General features: G+C 37.5%; 1 protein-coding gene across 6 annotated transcripts in view; it reads right to left on the bottom strand.

The window, feature by feature from the left end:
• C2CD6 (C2 calcium dependent domain containing 6) overlaps positions 1-15,401 on the bottom strand; it is an 89,147-nt gene that overhangs the window by 24,454 nt on the left and 49,292 nt on the right. For 4 of the 6 annotated variants that reach the window (XM_043992620.1, XM_043992621.1, XM_043992618.1 and 1 more), the window contains 2 exons: positions 13,752-13,821; positions 2,653-2,696 (listed from right to left, as the gene is read on the bottom strand). The exons of the other annotated variants lie outside the window; for them this stretch is intronic. In XM_043992620.1, coding sequence (XP_043848555.1) covers positions 2,653-2,696; positions 13,752-13,821 — 114 coding nt within the window. The remainder of the gene's footprint in view (positions 1-2,652; positions 2,697-13,751; positions 13,822-15,401) is intronic. 6 annotated transcript variants of the gene reach the window in all.

The following is a 15,401-nucleotide window of genomic DNA, read 5'->3' as shown; positions in this document are numbered from 1 at the left end:
CCTGGGAAGAAAAGGAGAAGTGGTGGTGGAAAGTTGGCCTAGGAGTTGGGTGAGGTTTTCAGCGATGACATTCACTGGTGGGGTTGTCCCAGGTCCCACCCCCAGGATGCTTTTCATGTGCTTCACCCTACCCCACCCCGCCCCCATTCCCCATCCCCATAAGGTGGAATACCTGTCCCAGGCCCTGGTCTAGAGCTGAGGGAAGGAGGGGTGGGTGGGGAGAGCAGCAGAGACTATAATCCAAAGATTCCCTGTGGGAGTGGGTGAGAAGGGCATTATGTTCCTGGCTCCCAATTTGGAGCATTTCTTGATAGATGCCTTACTACACATAGTGATTGGTTAGGTTAGTTAAATGCAGTACTTCAAATACGTCATGGATTAAAACATTGTTATGGCTGGCCTGGGAATTGAATCACCTATGTCATGGGGAAATAGGTGGTGTGGGGTCCTTAGGTATTCCTCTTTAAAGAATTACACATCTTGCACACAATCCAATTAGAATAAAATAGTCCTTTTTTGGGGCGCTTAGAGAAAGTGACCAAGAGGGAAGTCTAAGACTGAGCCTCCAGGGGAGGAGATATCTTAGGGACATCTTGATTGTCCAACAGAAGAAAGGCAAAAGCTTTTATAGATAGTAGATGGCTTGATCACCTGACAATGGAAAGTTCCCTTTGGGGGTGGGGAAAGGCTTGAATGAGGGGTGGTGGTCCTGACTTCAGGAGCTATCTTTGTCCAGGCTCCGCTTATCTCCCCCTACTTCTTAGGTGTGTCCATCCTTCAGTTTAGCTTCTCAAGGAGAAAACCTGAGTTAGGCCAGACCCATATCAACTACACATAAATTGTTTCTATAGAGAAATCTTATTCCAATTTTGAATAACCAAATGACAAATGGAACATAACCCTCCAAAGTTGAAAACTATATTTTAATCTTTGTCAGGTTAGGGGGATACCTTGCTTTGTGAAATATAGTTTAACAGACAGCCATTAAGTGAAATTTCTGACAAATGAATACTATTTTTCTGTTGATTTTCATTATAAAATTAGAATACTGTTTTTATGGAAAAAATCCTCCAATAAATTACAACAAAATGTTTTGGTGTGCAAGACGCTAAGAGGTTAGCTCTATGATATGCTATTTTGTACCACTCAGTATGCTTAGGTATATTTCTGAACTACTTCCCTTATCCTTTTCTCTCTCTCTCTCTTTTTCTTTCTTTCTTTCTTTTTTGTGGGGCAATGAGGGTTAAGTGACTTGCCCAGGGTCACACAGCTAATAAGTGTCAAGTGTCTGAGACCAGACCTGAACTCAGGTCCTCCTGAATCCAGGGCCAGTGCCCTATCCACTGTGCCACCTAGCTACCCCCCTTATCTTTCTAATGATCTGATTTCACACCTTAACTCTTCTGAAGAGCAAGAAATTCAAATAGTTCAGTGGATGCCACATGAAACATTTTAAATTCAAGATTTTTGGTTCTAGAAAATGAATATACTATATTTTTATTAATTTATAAATTTGAAATTCTATAAATTTTTTGAAATTAAAAGATCCTTGTATAACAGAATACTACACCAGCGCAGACTTTCTACAGAGCTATGTAAGAATAAATTTTAATTATTTATATGATACAATTTGTTTGTATCATAGTTGTAGAACTAGGAATCTGAATCTACTTACTTAACCTCATTAAGCTTTCTTCAGATAATATGGCTCTAAGTTGGCCCTTTATTCCCTTAGTTACTTAGGATATAGGCCTAAGATCCTATTTATTAATAATTTATCCTTTCTCCTTTACCTATTTTTTTCTTTCTCTTTTCTGTCTCCATCTCTCTCTGTTTGAAAGTCTAGCTTTTCTATATATAAAACTTCATTTTTGGAGGTTGCCTTTTCAAAGATACAATGATCTAGTAATCTTGGTCATTGCAGTGATATATAACTGCACTTAAAAATTTTTTTCTTTAGCATCTAACCCTTCCATATCTACTATCTTCTGGTTAAGGATCAGCACCACTTATTGACAGAGTACTCTCAAACCTTCAAAATGATGTAGATATTTTATACAAAGAAAATAAATGAGGATTATATTTGACTTGGCCCAAATCATGCAAATATACCCAACTCTATAAAATGCAGCATTTATCTTTATAGCACTTAAACTTCTCATGAACAGAATGTGTTGTTTTTAATATTTGTTTACACACATATTTGGGAGTAACTGTCATTCATAACTCTCTCCAGTCTTGTGAGAGAGTTACCTGGAAATTGCTAAAGTTGCAATTATAATGGAGTCTGAAAAAAAGAAGCAACAGAAAGGGACTGAGTTGCTTTCCAGAACCCTGGATATGTGTTTGTTAGGGATCTCATAAAGCTCTTAAGTGGCTTATCCTGAGAATCCCACCTTGGAATCTATCATACACAAGAGCTATGCCTCTTTTGTCTATAGCTAGAAAATGGAAGTCCCACTCTAAATTATTTCAGGACACCATTTTAACACACTTAATTGTACAGATAGTCTCACTAAAAACATCGCTCTATTTATTGTGTAAAAGATTAGTGATACCTTTTTGGATACTTCCCCCTTCCCATTCATAAACATCTTATTCTTCTGTTAAAAAAAAAAAAGAATGACTTTCATTAGGGCATATACCCTTTACCTCAGATGGATGAGGTTTATCTTCTTGCTTTTTAAATGAGAATTCTGCCAAGAAAAGAATAGAAACATTTTATTCTATAGCAGCCAATAATACCAATTACACACACACTGAAAACGTATTTAAAATCCTTTTTTTTTTAGCTAGATGTTCAAGGCAGTAAATACAATGATCTTAAAATTGCCCAAATTAGCCAAGTAAATCTCTGGACCGATGGGAAAACTTTTTTTTTTTTTTTAGTGAGGCAATTGGGGTTAAGTGACTTGCTCAGGGTCACACAGCTAGTAAGTGTTAAGTGTCTGAGGCCGGATTTGAAGTCAGGTACTCCTGAATCCAGGGCTGGTGCTCTATCCACTGCGCCACCTAGCTGCCCCTGGGAAATCTTAAAAAAGGAAATAAAGGCATATAGCAAGTATATACAAAGTAACCAGATTTCAGATAAGCATATGCGAGATAAAGGACAAATCAAGGGAACTGTCTGTGTCAGGATTACTGTCATCCTTGAAAGGTAGATGGAAACAAAGAGAAGATAGATATATATATACTTAAAGAAAGTCTCATTTAGGACATGCTGATGAAACCAGTGCAAAATGTCACTGGAAGTGTATATGGTTTAGTAAGTTAATATACTTTTAAAAATTATTTTTGGAGAAAGAAGAACATTTGAGAGGGTGAGAAAAAATGTGAAAGATTGAGGGAAGAAGGACAAAGGAAGTCCCACTGAGGGACAAAATATATTAATAAGGAACATTTTGTAGGGAGGAGAGATACAATACAGTGATAAAGTGATCTTAAAATAATTTTCTTCTCTGATAATTATCTAAATCAGGCAGGCAAATAGCTGCTGGAAGGTGAACACACCTGCTAGGAAAACATATCATGTACAAGCAGGTTACTTGTTAAAAAGTACATTGTGGGGGCAACTAGGTGGCGTAGTGGATAAGCACCGGCCCTGGAGTCAGGAGTACCTGAGTTCAAATCTGGCCTCAGATACTTAACACTTACTAGCTGTGTGACCCTGAGCAAGTCACTTAACCCCAATTGCCTCACCAAAAAAAAAAAGTACATTGTGTATTTATGTCTTAGTTTAACAAAATTAAGATAAGGCAGTCTTCAAAATTACTTTCTTTTTCTTAAAGAACACTATCCTTTTTCTCTTGAGTTCCTTGCTCCTTGATCTTCTTGCCAATCTTGCCTTGCTAAGCCTTAGCTTTGGATGACTTCCACCATACAGCCTTTGTTCCTACTGACCTGCTGCTGAACAAAGCTGGAGAAAATAAAACTACTGATTCGGTCTACTACTACCCACAAAATACACCAACCAGTTTTGGTTGAATGATGAAGTTGGAACCAAAACTGCTCTCTCTAAAGTTATCAATGATCTTTATTTTAATTTAATTTAATTTTTGTTTTGTTTTTTTGTGGGGCCCTGGGGGTCAAGTGACTTGCCCAGGGGTCACACAGCTAGTAAGAAGTGTCAAGTGTTTGAGACCAGATTTGAACTCAGGTCCTCCTGAATCCAGGGCCGGTGCTTTATCCACTGCACTACCTAGCTGCCCCCCAGTCAATGATCTTTAAATTGCCAATTTAGTAGCCTTTTCTCAATCTTCATCCTTCTTGACCTCTTTGTAGTCTTTAACACTGGAGAAGTCAAACAGACAGGAGAGTAAGAGGAAAGGAAATAAAGGTATAGATTATAAATGGCCTTTGGAAGGAATTTAGCCACAAAAGGGAAAAGATATGGGACAATAACTAGTGAGGACAGACTCTACTCAATTTTTATACTGATCTTTCTAAAGTACAAGTATGACCCTATCACCCCCTTATTCAAATCAACTCCAATGGCAGCCTATCAGGCCACTAGGATCAAATATAAAGTCTTCTGGTATCCAAAGTTCTTCATACCTTGGTTCCCTCCTACCTTTTAAATTTTCTTATACTTTATTTCCCTCCAAATACTTTATGACCCACAGTAACACCGGCCTCCTTTCTATTCCTCATATAAGATACTTCCATCTCCCAATGTTGGGCATTTTCACTGGCTATCTCCTATGTCTGGAATTCTCCTGCTCGTCTCTGCCTTCTGGCTTCTCTGGTTTGCATCAAATCTCATCTAAAAGATCATTTTTCATAAGAAGCCTTTCCAAGTCCCCCTTATGTTAGCTGGCACCTTCCCTCTGTTAAATATCTCCATTTTATCCTGTATATATCTCATTTGTACATAGTTTGTATGTAGTCACTCCCAATTAGACTATGAGTTCCTTGAGAGTAAGAACTATCTTCTGACTTTCTTTGTATAATCAAAACTTAGAACAGTGCCTCACACATAGTAGATACTTGATAAATGCTTGTTGATTTTACATGACTTATTATTTCTTGATCCTGCAAATTAAGAGTAGGACAGTTGGCCTAGCAGAGGGAACTAGAAAAAAATCACTGTTCTCAAAGAGAGAGCTATACTAGATGATCATTTATTGACTACTTTGTTTTATAACATGGGATGTCAAACAATTGCCAGAACCAAAAGAGCCCAGAAACTGTTTCAGTGCGCAAACACATGAACTCTTTAACAAGTGGAGAAACATTGCAGCCAACAGTTACACCGACTTCTTTGTTCACAGAGAGTACAAATACAGCAACAGAATTAAATTTTTTTAATGTAACTTTTTAAACTTCAGGGCAGAATGGCAGAAAAATTAGTCAAACCAGGGGGAAAAATCCCAGCAAACTATGCAACTAGAAAAAAGATTTGTAAGTAATATAAACAGAAATAAAAGAGTTAGGGAGGAGAGGGGAAAAATTAAAATTATAAAAACTCATTCCTCAACTGGTAAATGGTCAAAGGATATGAACACACAGTTTCCAGACAAAGAAATCAAAGCTATCTATAGTCATATAAAAAAACCGCTTTAGATCACTACCGATCAAAGAAATACAAATTAAAACAACTCTGAGGTACCACCTCACACTATCAGAATGGCTAATATGACAAGAAAAGAAAATATTGGATGTTGGAGGGGATGTGGGATGAGGATGTGGTGGAGTTGTGTGAACTGATCCAACCATTATGGAGGGCAATTTGGAACTATGCCCAAAGGGCTATAAAACCGGGCATACCCTTTGATCTAGCAATATCACTGCTGGCTTTGTATCTCAAAGACATCCAAAAAAAAAGAGAAAAGGAACTATTTGTACAAAAATATTTATAGCAGCTCTTTTTGTGGTGGCTAAGTATTGGAAATCAAAAGGATGCCCATCAATTGGGGAATGGCTAAACAACCTGTGTTACATGATTGTAGCAGAATATTATTGTGCTATAAGAAATGACAAACAGGATGATTTCAGAAAAACCTGGAAAGACTTACATGAACTGATGCACAGTGAAGTGAACAGAACCAGAAGAACATTGTAGAGGGCAGTTAGGTGGTGCAGTGGATAAAGCACTGGCCCTGGATTGAGGAAGACCTGAGTTCAAATCTGGCCTCAGACACTTGACACTTACTAGCTGTGTGACCCTGGGCAAGTCACTTAACTCTCATTGCCCAGAGAGAGAGAGAGAGAGAGAAGAACATTGTACACAGTAACAGCAATATTGTTCGATGAAGAACTGTGAATGTTTTAGCTATTCTCAGAAATACAATGATCCAAGACAATCCCAAAGGACTAATGATGAAGCATACTATCCAATTCCAGAGAAAGAACTGATATTAATTGAACACAGACTGAAGCATGCTATTTTTCACTTTTTTTCATTTTTTCTGTTTGTCTTCTTATACAAAATGATTAATATGGAAATGTTTTACATAATTGTACGTGTATAATCTATATTTTATTGTTTACCACCTCAGAGAGGAGGGAAGGAATGGAGACAAGGAGTGGGGATAGAATTTGATATTCAAAACTTTAAATTTAAATGTTAATACAATAAAAATAAAATTATAAAAACATAAAATTAAAATTATAAAAATTATGAAACTTCCCCAAAATTGAGAAGAATAATGAATATAATCATTACATCTCAGCAAATGCTAAAAATGAGGCTCAGATCCACAATTCAGAAGACATAGCAAAGAAAAATACAATATTGAATTCACCCAGACACATCTTTTTAGGTTTCAATATTATAACAATATGGTAATGATCTACAAGATGTTAAGAAGATATCACACGGGGCAGCTAGATGGCGCAGTGGATAGAGCATGGGCCCTGGAGTCAGGAGTACCTGAGTTCAAATCCGGCCTCAGACACTTAACACTTACTAGCCGTGTGACCCTGGGCAAGTCACTTAACCCCAACTGCCTCACTAAAAAAAAAAAAAAAAAGATATCACATGTTTAAGAGAATTAACTGGAATTTTAAAAGAGTTTTCTCCAAAAATAAGAAAAGAACAAAATAAAATAGAGTCTGACATAAAAAGTTAAGGAACAAGAAAAAAAGTAAGTTGTAGAAAACAAGGTTGGATCCAAATATCAGTGTCCCAACAAGTAAAAGGCAGATTTTAAAAAACTGATACAGCTTTGAGTAGTTAGGGGGGAAAAGGCCCATCCCTAAAGCAGCTTTAGACTTTGAAAACTAATAAGAAAAGCAAGAACTTTTAAATGACTTGCAAAATTCAAAGAAAGGTTTTATTAAGCAGGGAAGAAAATCTAACAGGATCATGGATGGTATCCAGCCTATTGCCATGCAATAGATTGCAAGGGTTTATATACAGCTTAAACAAAGGCAGGTGAGGAATTTGGAGAAAAGGTGAACTTAGAAAGACCCACTCCCAAAGGAAGGGGGCACATGTGAGGAATTCTGGGGTGAAGGATGTAATTTTTGATAAGGAGGCAGTTCAGTTCAAGGCTTGATTAGGAGATGTCTTGATAAGGAGATCTCTTCAAAAATTAGGGAATAGCTAAAGATAAAGTCCATATCCATAGTCACATATCCTCCAGTCAGATAAGTCTTTGGCTTCAGAGGTACTGATTCCCTGCACATCCAGCTAGGTTTACTCTCAGTCACACAAAGAATTGTTGGTGTGTTAGCCAATGAAAACAGTACTTATATAGTTGTTCTGGTTATGTGAATAATTGCGGGGCTCAAGGAAATCGAGGTATCCATTTCCCATAGTCCCATTTCCCATTGAAATCCATTTCAAGTTCATTATGATTAAGCAGTTTAAAGTGGTAGCTCCCTCCTCTCAAAAAATGCTTGGGGCAGGAAGGGGGTTGGGGGTGGGGTATAGGGTTTGTATGGTTATTTAGTTCAGATGAGGTTGGGGGGGTTTTTGTTTGTTTGTTTTGTTTGTTTTTGGTGAGGCAATTGGGGTTAAGTGACTTGCCCAGGGTCACACAGCTAGTAAGTGTCAAGTGTCTGAGGCTGGATTTGAACTCAGGTCCTCCTGAATCCAAGGCCAGTGCTCTATCCACTGTGCCACCTAGCTGCCCCTCAGATGAGGTTTTGTTGAAAGAACTGAGGATGTGGAGCCTGGTGAAGAGAAAATGAATTTCCATATATTATATGTCTAATGTATGTCTAATTCTGTGTCTTGAATCCATCATTTGTAAGGAGGTGGGTAGCATGTTTCATTTTCAATTCTCTGGATTTATAGTTGTTTGCTGCACAATGATAACTATTATCAAGTCTTGCAAAGTTGTTTTTCCTTATAAACTGTTCTCTTGGTTCTGCTCTCTTCACTTTGTACCAGTTCATATCTTGCCATATTTCTTGGAAATCATTCATTTCATAATTTCTTAAGATACTATAATGTTCTATTATATTAGTATATCATAATTTGTTTAACCACTGCTTAATTGAATGGACATCCCCTTATTTTCCACACTTTTGCTACTATAAATAGGACTATTATAAATTATTCTCTATCTATGAGTTCTTTTACTTTCTTTAACTATAGGCTTAGTAATCAAAAGTAAGCACAGTGTGGTGACTTTTAGGGTATACGTCTAAGTTACTTTCCAGAATAGTTAGACCAATTCATAGTTCCACTGTCATCAATGAAGAAAAAAGATCATGATAGATTTGTCATGTTTGTATTGTCATTTTTCCATCTGCTTCATACCTACCTTTGTGACTACTAGTGTAGAGAAACAACAGGATCATTAAAAGATCAAAATCATCTTTTAACTCTTCCCTTTCCCTTATCCCACTCATAGAATCAATTGCCAATTCCTATCAAATTTACTACAACAATGTCCACTACAATAGTGAAACAATATTTCCCATTCATTCAACCTCTAAAATGCTGCCCTTTGCTCTCCAATCACACTGACTCCTCACTTTTCTCCCGTACTATTTTAATAGGCTCTAAAAAGGCCATCTTTTTTACCCTCCTTAATCAATATTTCACATAGCTACTTAATCTGTAAAGATACACAGGTCTCATCAGATGACTCTTCTCAAAAATCTTTATTGGCTTCCTATTGTCTGCTTAAACAACAGCACCAAACTCCTTTACTTGTTCTTCTATACTTTCCATACTCTGGGACCAATCTCCCTTTACAGACTTATTTCATATTATTCATCCTTTATGCAATCTATGATCCAGCCAAATTAGACAATTTCTCCCAATCTTCCCCTGCTCATACCCTTTTGTGCAGGTTGTACCTTATGACAGGAAAAAACTTTCTATCCATCTTTTTGTATTAATATTCTTTCTCTGCTTCAAGACCAAGAGCAGGCGTCATGTCCTCCATGAAACTTAGATTGATCTCCCTATATAATGATCTTTCCTAATTTTTATAGCACATTATCTACATTTCTCCTCTGTTCTTGACTTTTTATTTTATTTTTTAAATTTTTGGTGAGACAATTGGGGTTAAGTGACTTGCCCAGGGTCACACAGCTAGTAAGTGTCGAGTGTCTGAGGTTGGATTTGAACTCAGATCCTCCTGACTCCAGGGCCAATCCTCTATCCACTGCGTCACCTAGCTGCCCCTTGTTCTTGACATTTTATAATTTATCATACTCATCTGGGTACATACTATATCTCTCAAATTAAATTACAAACTCCTTATGGCCAGAGATGATATAATTTTTAAAATAAAATATTTAAATAAAATATTTTTAAAAATATTTGTACCCCCAATTCCCTAGCACTTTGCATAGTGCTTCACATAAATAAATAAATAAAATGTCTATTGAATTGTCTGTTGAATTAAAATAATATTAAATTTGCTAAATTGTTCTAAATGCCTGAAAGGAATATCTATATCTATATTCACCTCTATATCTAATTTCCTTTTGCAGGTACATTCAACATTTAAAATACTTTAAAATTTCCATGGATCTACAATCTCATTAATATGTATGTATTCCTTCTATCAGTACAAACCACATGTTATCCTTGCCTTCCTACCTCATCCAAGTTCTCTCGTGCTCATTACAGCAGAAGTATCCAACATCTTAGAATCCTTTCTAGGTATATTTTTACATTGGTACAAGTTCAATACTCAGACTGTCCATATTTTATTCATCATGCTTGCCATATGACTGGCCCATCTCTTCCAGTCATACATTTTTTTCCAGTGATATCCATTGTAACACTTCCTCTGCATAAATCATCATTGGAAACGTGCTATTACCTATATGCCCCTGCCTTGTGTCTTACCACAGACCTTTGGGTCACTCACTTCCAAGATTATGGTCCACAATTTTAAACCAGGGGAGAACATGTGTATATATGTGTGTGTGTGTGTGTGTGTGTGTGTGTGTGTGTGTGTGTGTGTGTGTATTATTTAAAAGAAGAATTTTTTTGTTTCTGTTTTTCCTAAGCACAAGCCCAGGATCATTAAGAGCACTGTTCAATTTCCCAAATGTAATTCAGCCTATTCTCCTCTTTCTGAACAGGGTCCCATTAATTGTCCATCTATACTGCCTTTCCATATATACACATGTATATATACACATGTATATAGATATCTATGCTGGGGCAGCTAGATGGTGCAGTGGATAGAGCACCAGCCCTGGAGTCAGGAGTACCTGAGTTCAAATCTGGCCTCAGACACTTAACACTTACTAGCTGTGTGACCCTGGGCAAGTCACTTAACCCCAATTGCCTCACTAAAAATAAATAAATAGATAGATAGATAGATAGATAGATAGATAGATAGATAGATAGATAGATAGATAGATAGATAGATAGATAGATAGATAGATATGCTGATGTGCTAACACAATAGACTGAGCATCAAACTTCATGGCATACTTTGGAAAATACACATTTTTCATCCATTTAGTTTTTCCAGTGCAGAGAGACCAATATTTTTGTGCTGGTCAGAAAGGTAACAAGCAACAAAATGCAAAATTTTGTAACTGAGAGAAATGGGGTAGATCTTCTACCCAGCTTTGCCCCAGATATTTGCATGGATCATAAAGTACAAAATGTTGGGAAAATGTTGAAAACAATCTCCCAGCTCCTTTGTAGCTTGCAAGTTCAATAGATATGATTAAAAACTAAAAACAACTCATACTAGAATTAAACTAAGAAGATCAGAGAAGAGGCAGAGAGGAACAGAATCAGGTCATGTAGAGAATACAGCATGAATCATCTTAATATGGGAGCTTTGTTGGCTTTTAATTGTAGCTTGCCTGCATAGCACATAGCTATAGGAGATGTACTAAAATAACATTTAGTCCTTTCCTTCCAGAGGGAGGTTTACTGATTGCTGCATCCCCAGAAGATGACAGTGGAAAGCATGTCTGCACTGAAGATGAGTAGCTGAAGTGACCATGAGGTCAGAAGAAACTCCTGGCATGCATGCCGCACAGAAAATGCCGCAGAGAATAGAGACGAGCCAGCAAGCTTCACCAAAGACCACCAGCAGCCCTGTAATATGTGAAGTATACTTTGTATTGGTGATGTGTGCAGCCTAATTATATGTGTTTCTACATAGTACATGTATGTGCCCAGGTGTGTGTGCCATTTCATGCATGCGTCTTGGTCATTCAAATTCTATGTATGTCCTTCCCTACTAATGATACAGTTACTTATGGGAGAGTGTTTCACATGTGTACATGAGGGGATTCCTTTCTTCTCACTTAATTTGTTATGTTATTTAAGGAAATGCCTTTTGCTTTGAATGAATGTGTGTTCTGGTTATTTGGAAAAACAGTGCCCTTGGGAGAGGCTAATGATTTGGAGCTCTAGGCGATCAATGTCCTACCAAAGACCTTGAATCTGGGATAACTTTCTGGCGGCACACACATGAAGGGGCAGGTGCAACATCTCTCCGTAGAAACTATTGGGTTAATCTCTTCAGAGTCATCATGAATTTTTTCAAGAAGGCCTTGTGAAGGGGTTTGAGGTAATCAGTGCAGTATTATCTGCAAAAAGGAGCATCTGGATGACTGCCATTTGTAGAAACTCCACTTGAGGCAACCTCTGTGGCAAACACTTTTGGTGAGCATACATCTCTCTTCCTCAACTGATGTTCGTAATCATAACACATTCACCTGAGTTATCCCTGTGGCTACATTTATAAAGGAATCATGTGTTGTCTGAACATATGATTAAGAAACTCCTTGTTGTTGGCGAGCCTTTAAAGGCTGCTATTTTGCTCTATTGAGCAAATGTGGTTTTTTTTTGTTAATCACCAAACAATAAGGATGTTAAGATCTTATATTCATTGTGCCTTTCGGTAACTGTGTAACTATAAAGTCATGGACTGCTGAAGAAAATAATTTGTTAAAGCCTTCCTTTACCCTTCTAATATTTTCAGCAAGGAGCCCTTGAAACATGTATAAATCATTCTCATATATTTTGAAGATGAGAAAAAAGACATCCAGATCGGTACCTACCGATGTTCTTGAAACCTACCCTTCCATCAACCTTTCCTATTTCTATCAAGGTGTACCACTACTCTTCCAATTCTCCCAGGTTTGTAACCTAGCTGTTGCTGGAGGCTCTTTACTATAAATTCACACCCAATATCTAATCTGTTGTCAAATATTATTGATTCTACTTCCATAGTATCTCTCATATCTGACCATTTATACCACAACCCCTCTGATTTCTGGCTTAGACCACTGCAATAGTTTAATTGGTTTCCCTTTTCCCTATTTGACATAGAATAAAATACAAACTAATCTATTTGACACTTCTATCCTTTTACAATTTCACTTCAACTTGCCAAGAAAGCCCTAATTGGGATTACAAAGAGTCAGACATGACTGGAAAACAACAACAAACAGCAAGTCACGGAGGCCAGTAGACAGAGATGAGAAAAGAGATCATTCCAGGCATAGAGGACAGCTAGAAAAAAATGCCTAAAGCCAAGGGAGTTGTATCTTGGTGGTTGAACAGCCAGGATGCCAGTGTCACTGGGTAGAGTACATGTTGGGGAGAAATGTGTAAGAAGACTAGAAAGGTACAAGGGCGCTAGGTTATGAAGGGCTTTAAATGCCAAGCAGAGCATTTTGTACTTGATCCTGGGGGGTGATAGGAACCTCTGGAGTTTACTGAGTAGGGGGCTCCATGGTTATGTTTTAGGAAAATCACTTTAATGGCTGAGGGAAAAAATGGACTGGAGTAAAGAGAGATTTGAGGCAGGAAGGTCCACCAGCAGGCTACTGAAATCCTCCGGGCAAGAGAGACAGAAATAGACAGAAAAATAGGCATATTCTCTTTTGCTTTCTTTCAAACACACACCCACACTCACACCCACACATACACAAAAACCCATCCATCCCCCTTCCCCCCCCCCACAATAGTAGACCAAAGAACAACAGCCCACATACAATTCTACATTGGATAAAGCACACCCTGGATTCAGGAGGACCTGAGTTCAAATCCAGCTTCAGACACTTGACACTTACTAGCTGTGTGACCCTGAGCAAGTCACTTAACCCTCACTGCCCCACACAAAAAAAACAAAAACCCAAAACCCCATAAGGTCTAAAACTCATTCATGTTAGTATTTTCTCTAAATTTTACAAATAAGAATGGGTTCTATATAAAATTAGAATAATATATATAACTAATCTCCTAACTTAAACATGAAAATCCATTTAAAGAAAGCTTTAGCTTTTCTTTTTTGTGAGACACTTAACTTTATTTAAACTATCTTAATAATAGCTATAAAGAATCAAATAGGTTTCTAGACCTGGTGGCTCAAAGAGATTTGGAAGTGGACCTTCACTCTTTATAAATAGCTCCTCATTGTCATCAGTGTCCTAGAAGCAAAGAAAAGCAAACATATTAGAAAAAATGGGAAACCTTGTCAATAAATGAATTTTTAAAACTTTGTCTTCATGATTTCTTCATCATGGTGATATATATTTTTCCCTGAAGTGTAATAATGTGCAAGAGGAGGAAGACCAGATAGAATGTGAGAAAGGAAATTCTATTAGCATCATTTCAAGGTAAGTTCTGCCCATTAAGAGTTGTCTTAGGAAAAGGTTATCTTACATTTTGTGAACCCAGATGATTCAGAGTTGTTGTAAGGAAAATACTATGTCAATCTTAAAACTATATATAAGTGCTAGTTGTTGTTGTTGTGAACAGATATTAGAGAACATACAAGTGGCTTAGGGGGATGAGAGGGTGAAGACGAGGTTTGGAGGTAAGTGGGTATCACTCATTCCCTCTCTCATCTCCATGCCTTTCTTTGCAGAGGCTGGTTCTCATGCCTAGGATGCACTCCCTGTTCACTTCCCACCTCACAGAATTTCTCATTTCTTTCAAAATTCAGCTCAAATGATACCTCTAAAAGAAAAGCTATCAACCTCCCAGCTACAAGTGACCACCTTTCATAAATGACTCTGAATTAATTTTATATCCATTTTGGTTTTACTTTTTTACTTGCATTATTTCCTCCCTCCTTAAGGGCAGGACCCCTTTTATTTTTGCTACTGGGTCCCTAGTGTCGGGGTCGAAGGTTCAGGCCAATGACGGGAGTTGAGGATCAGAGATAATAAATAACTGACACAGCAGCACCACCTTGTGAGTGAATGACTGTGTGCTTTTTTATTAATAGGATAGCTCAGTATTTAAAGCAAAAAACCACAAAGAAATCAAATAAAGTCTCTGCAAGAATAATTCTAAGAGAATAAGCATATTTATCAACCTTTCAGCTTTAGCATGACAGAACTTGTTCCAGGACTTAACAAGGCAAGGCTTGCACAACTAACTCCTCGGACCCTTGCAGACTGGCCAAGCATTGTCTCTGGAATTCAGGCTTTGACCACAAAACTCTCCCAGGAAACTCTTGCTGCTTCAGTGACCATAGTCCAAGTCTGGGGAGGGGGAACTCAATCAGAGGGGCAACAGAGAGCCCCATGGGTTCTCCACACCCTAGCACCAGGCACATAGTAGACACTTAAAGAGGCAACCAGAATGCTGAAATCAAATCCCACTTAAGATATTTACTAGCTATGTGATCTTGGACAAGTAACTTAACATCTCTAAGCCTCAGTTTCTTCATCTGTTAAGATGGGATAATAATAGTACATACCTTACAGGATTGTTGTGAGTATCAGCTAAGATAATATATGTGAAGTACTTTGCTAGCATTCTTATTATTATTTCTTGAGAAATGCTTATGGAATGAATGAATTCACTCTTCAACACTTGAATATTCCATTTTCTACATTGAATATTCCATTTTCTACATTGAATATTCCATTTTCTCCAGAAAAAGGCTTTGCTTTCTGCTCTTCTTGACATTTACTCATCACACTACTGTGCCAGCTGTAAACAACTTCCTTGGGGAACTAGGGTTACTGAAGGCCAGCTTAAAGAGCCAGCAAAAACA

The sequence above is a fragment of the Dromiciops gliroides genome, chromosome 3, assembly GCF_019393635.1.
Source record: "Dromiciops gliroides isolate mDroGli1 chromosome 3, mDroGli1.pri, whole genome shotgun sequence".
NCBI classification, from domain to species: domain Eukaryota; kingdom Metazoa; phylum Chordata; class Mammalia; order Microbiotheria; family Microbiotheriidae; genus Dromiciops; species Dromiciops gliroides.
This window is presented reverse-complemented; position numbering and strand designations above follow the sequence as displayed.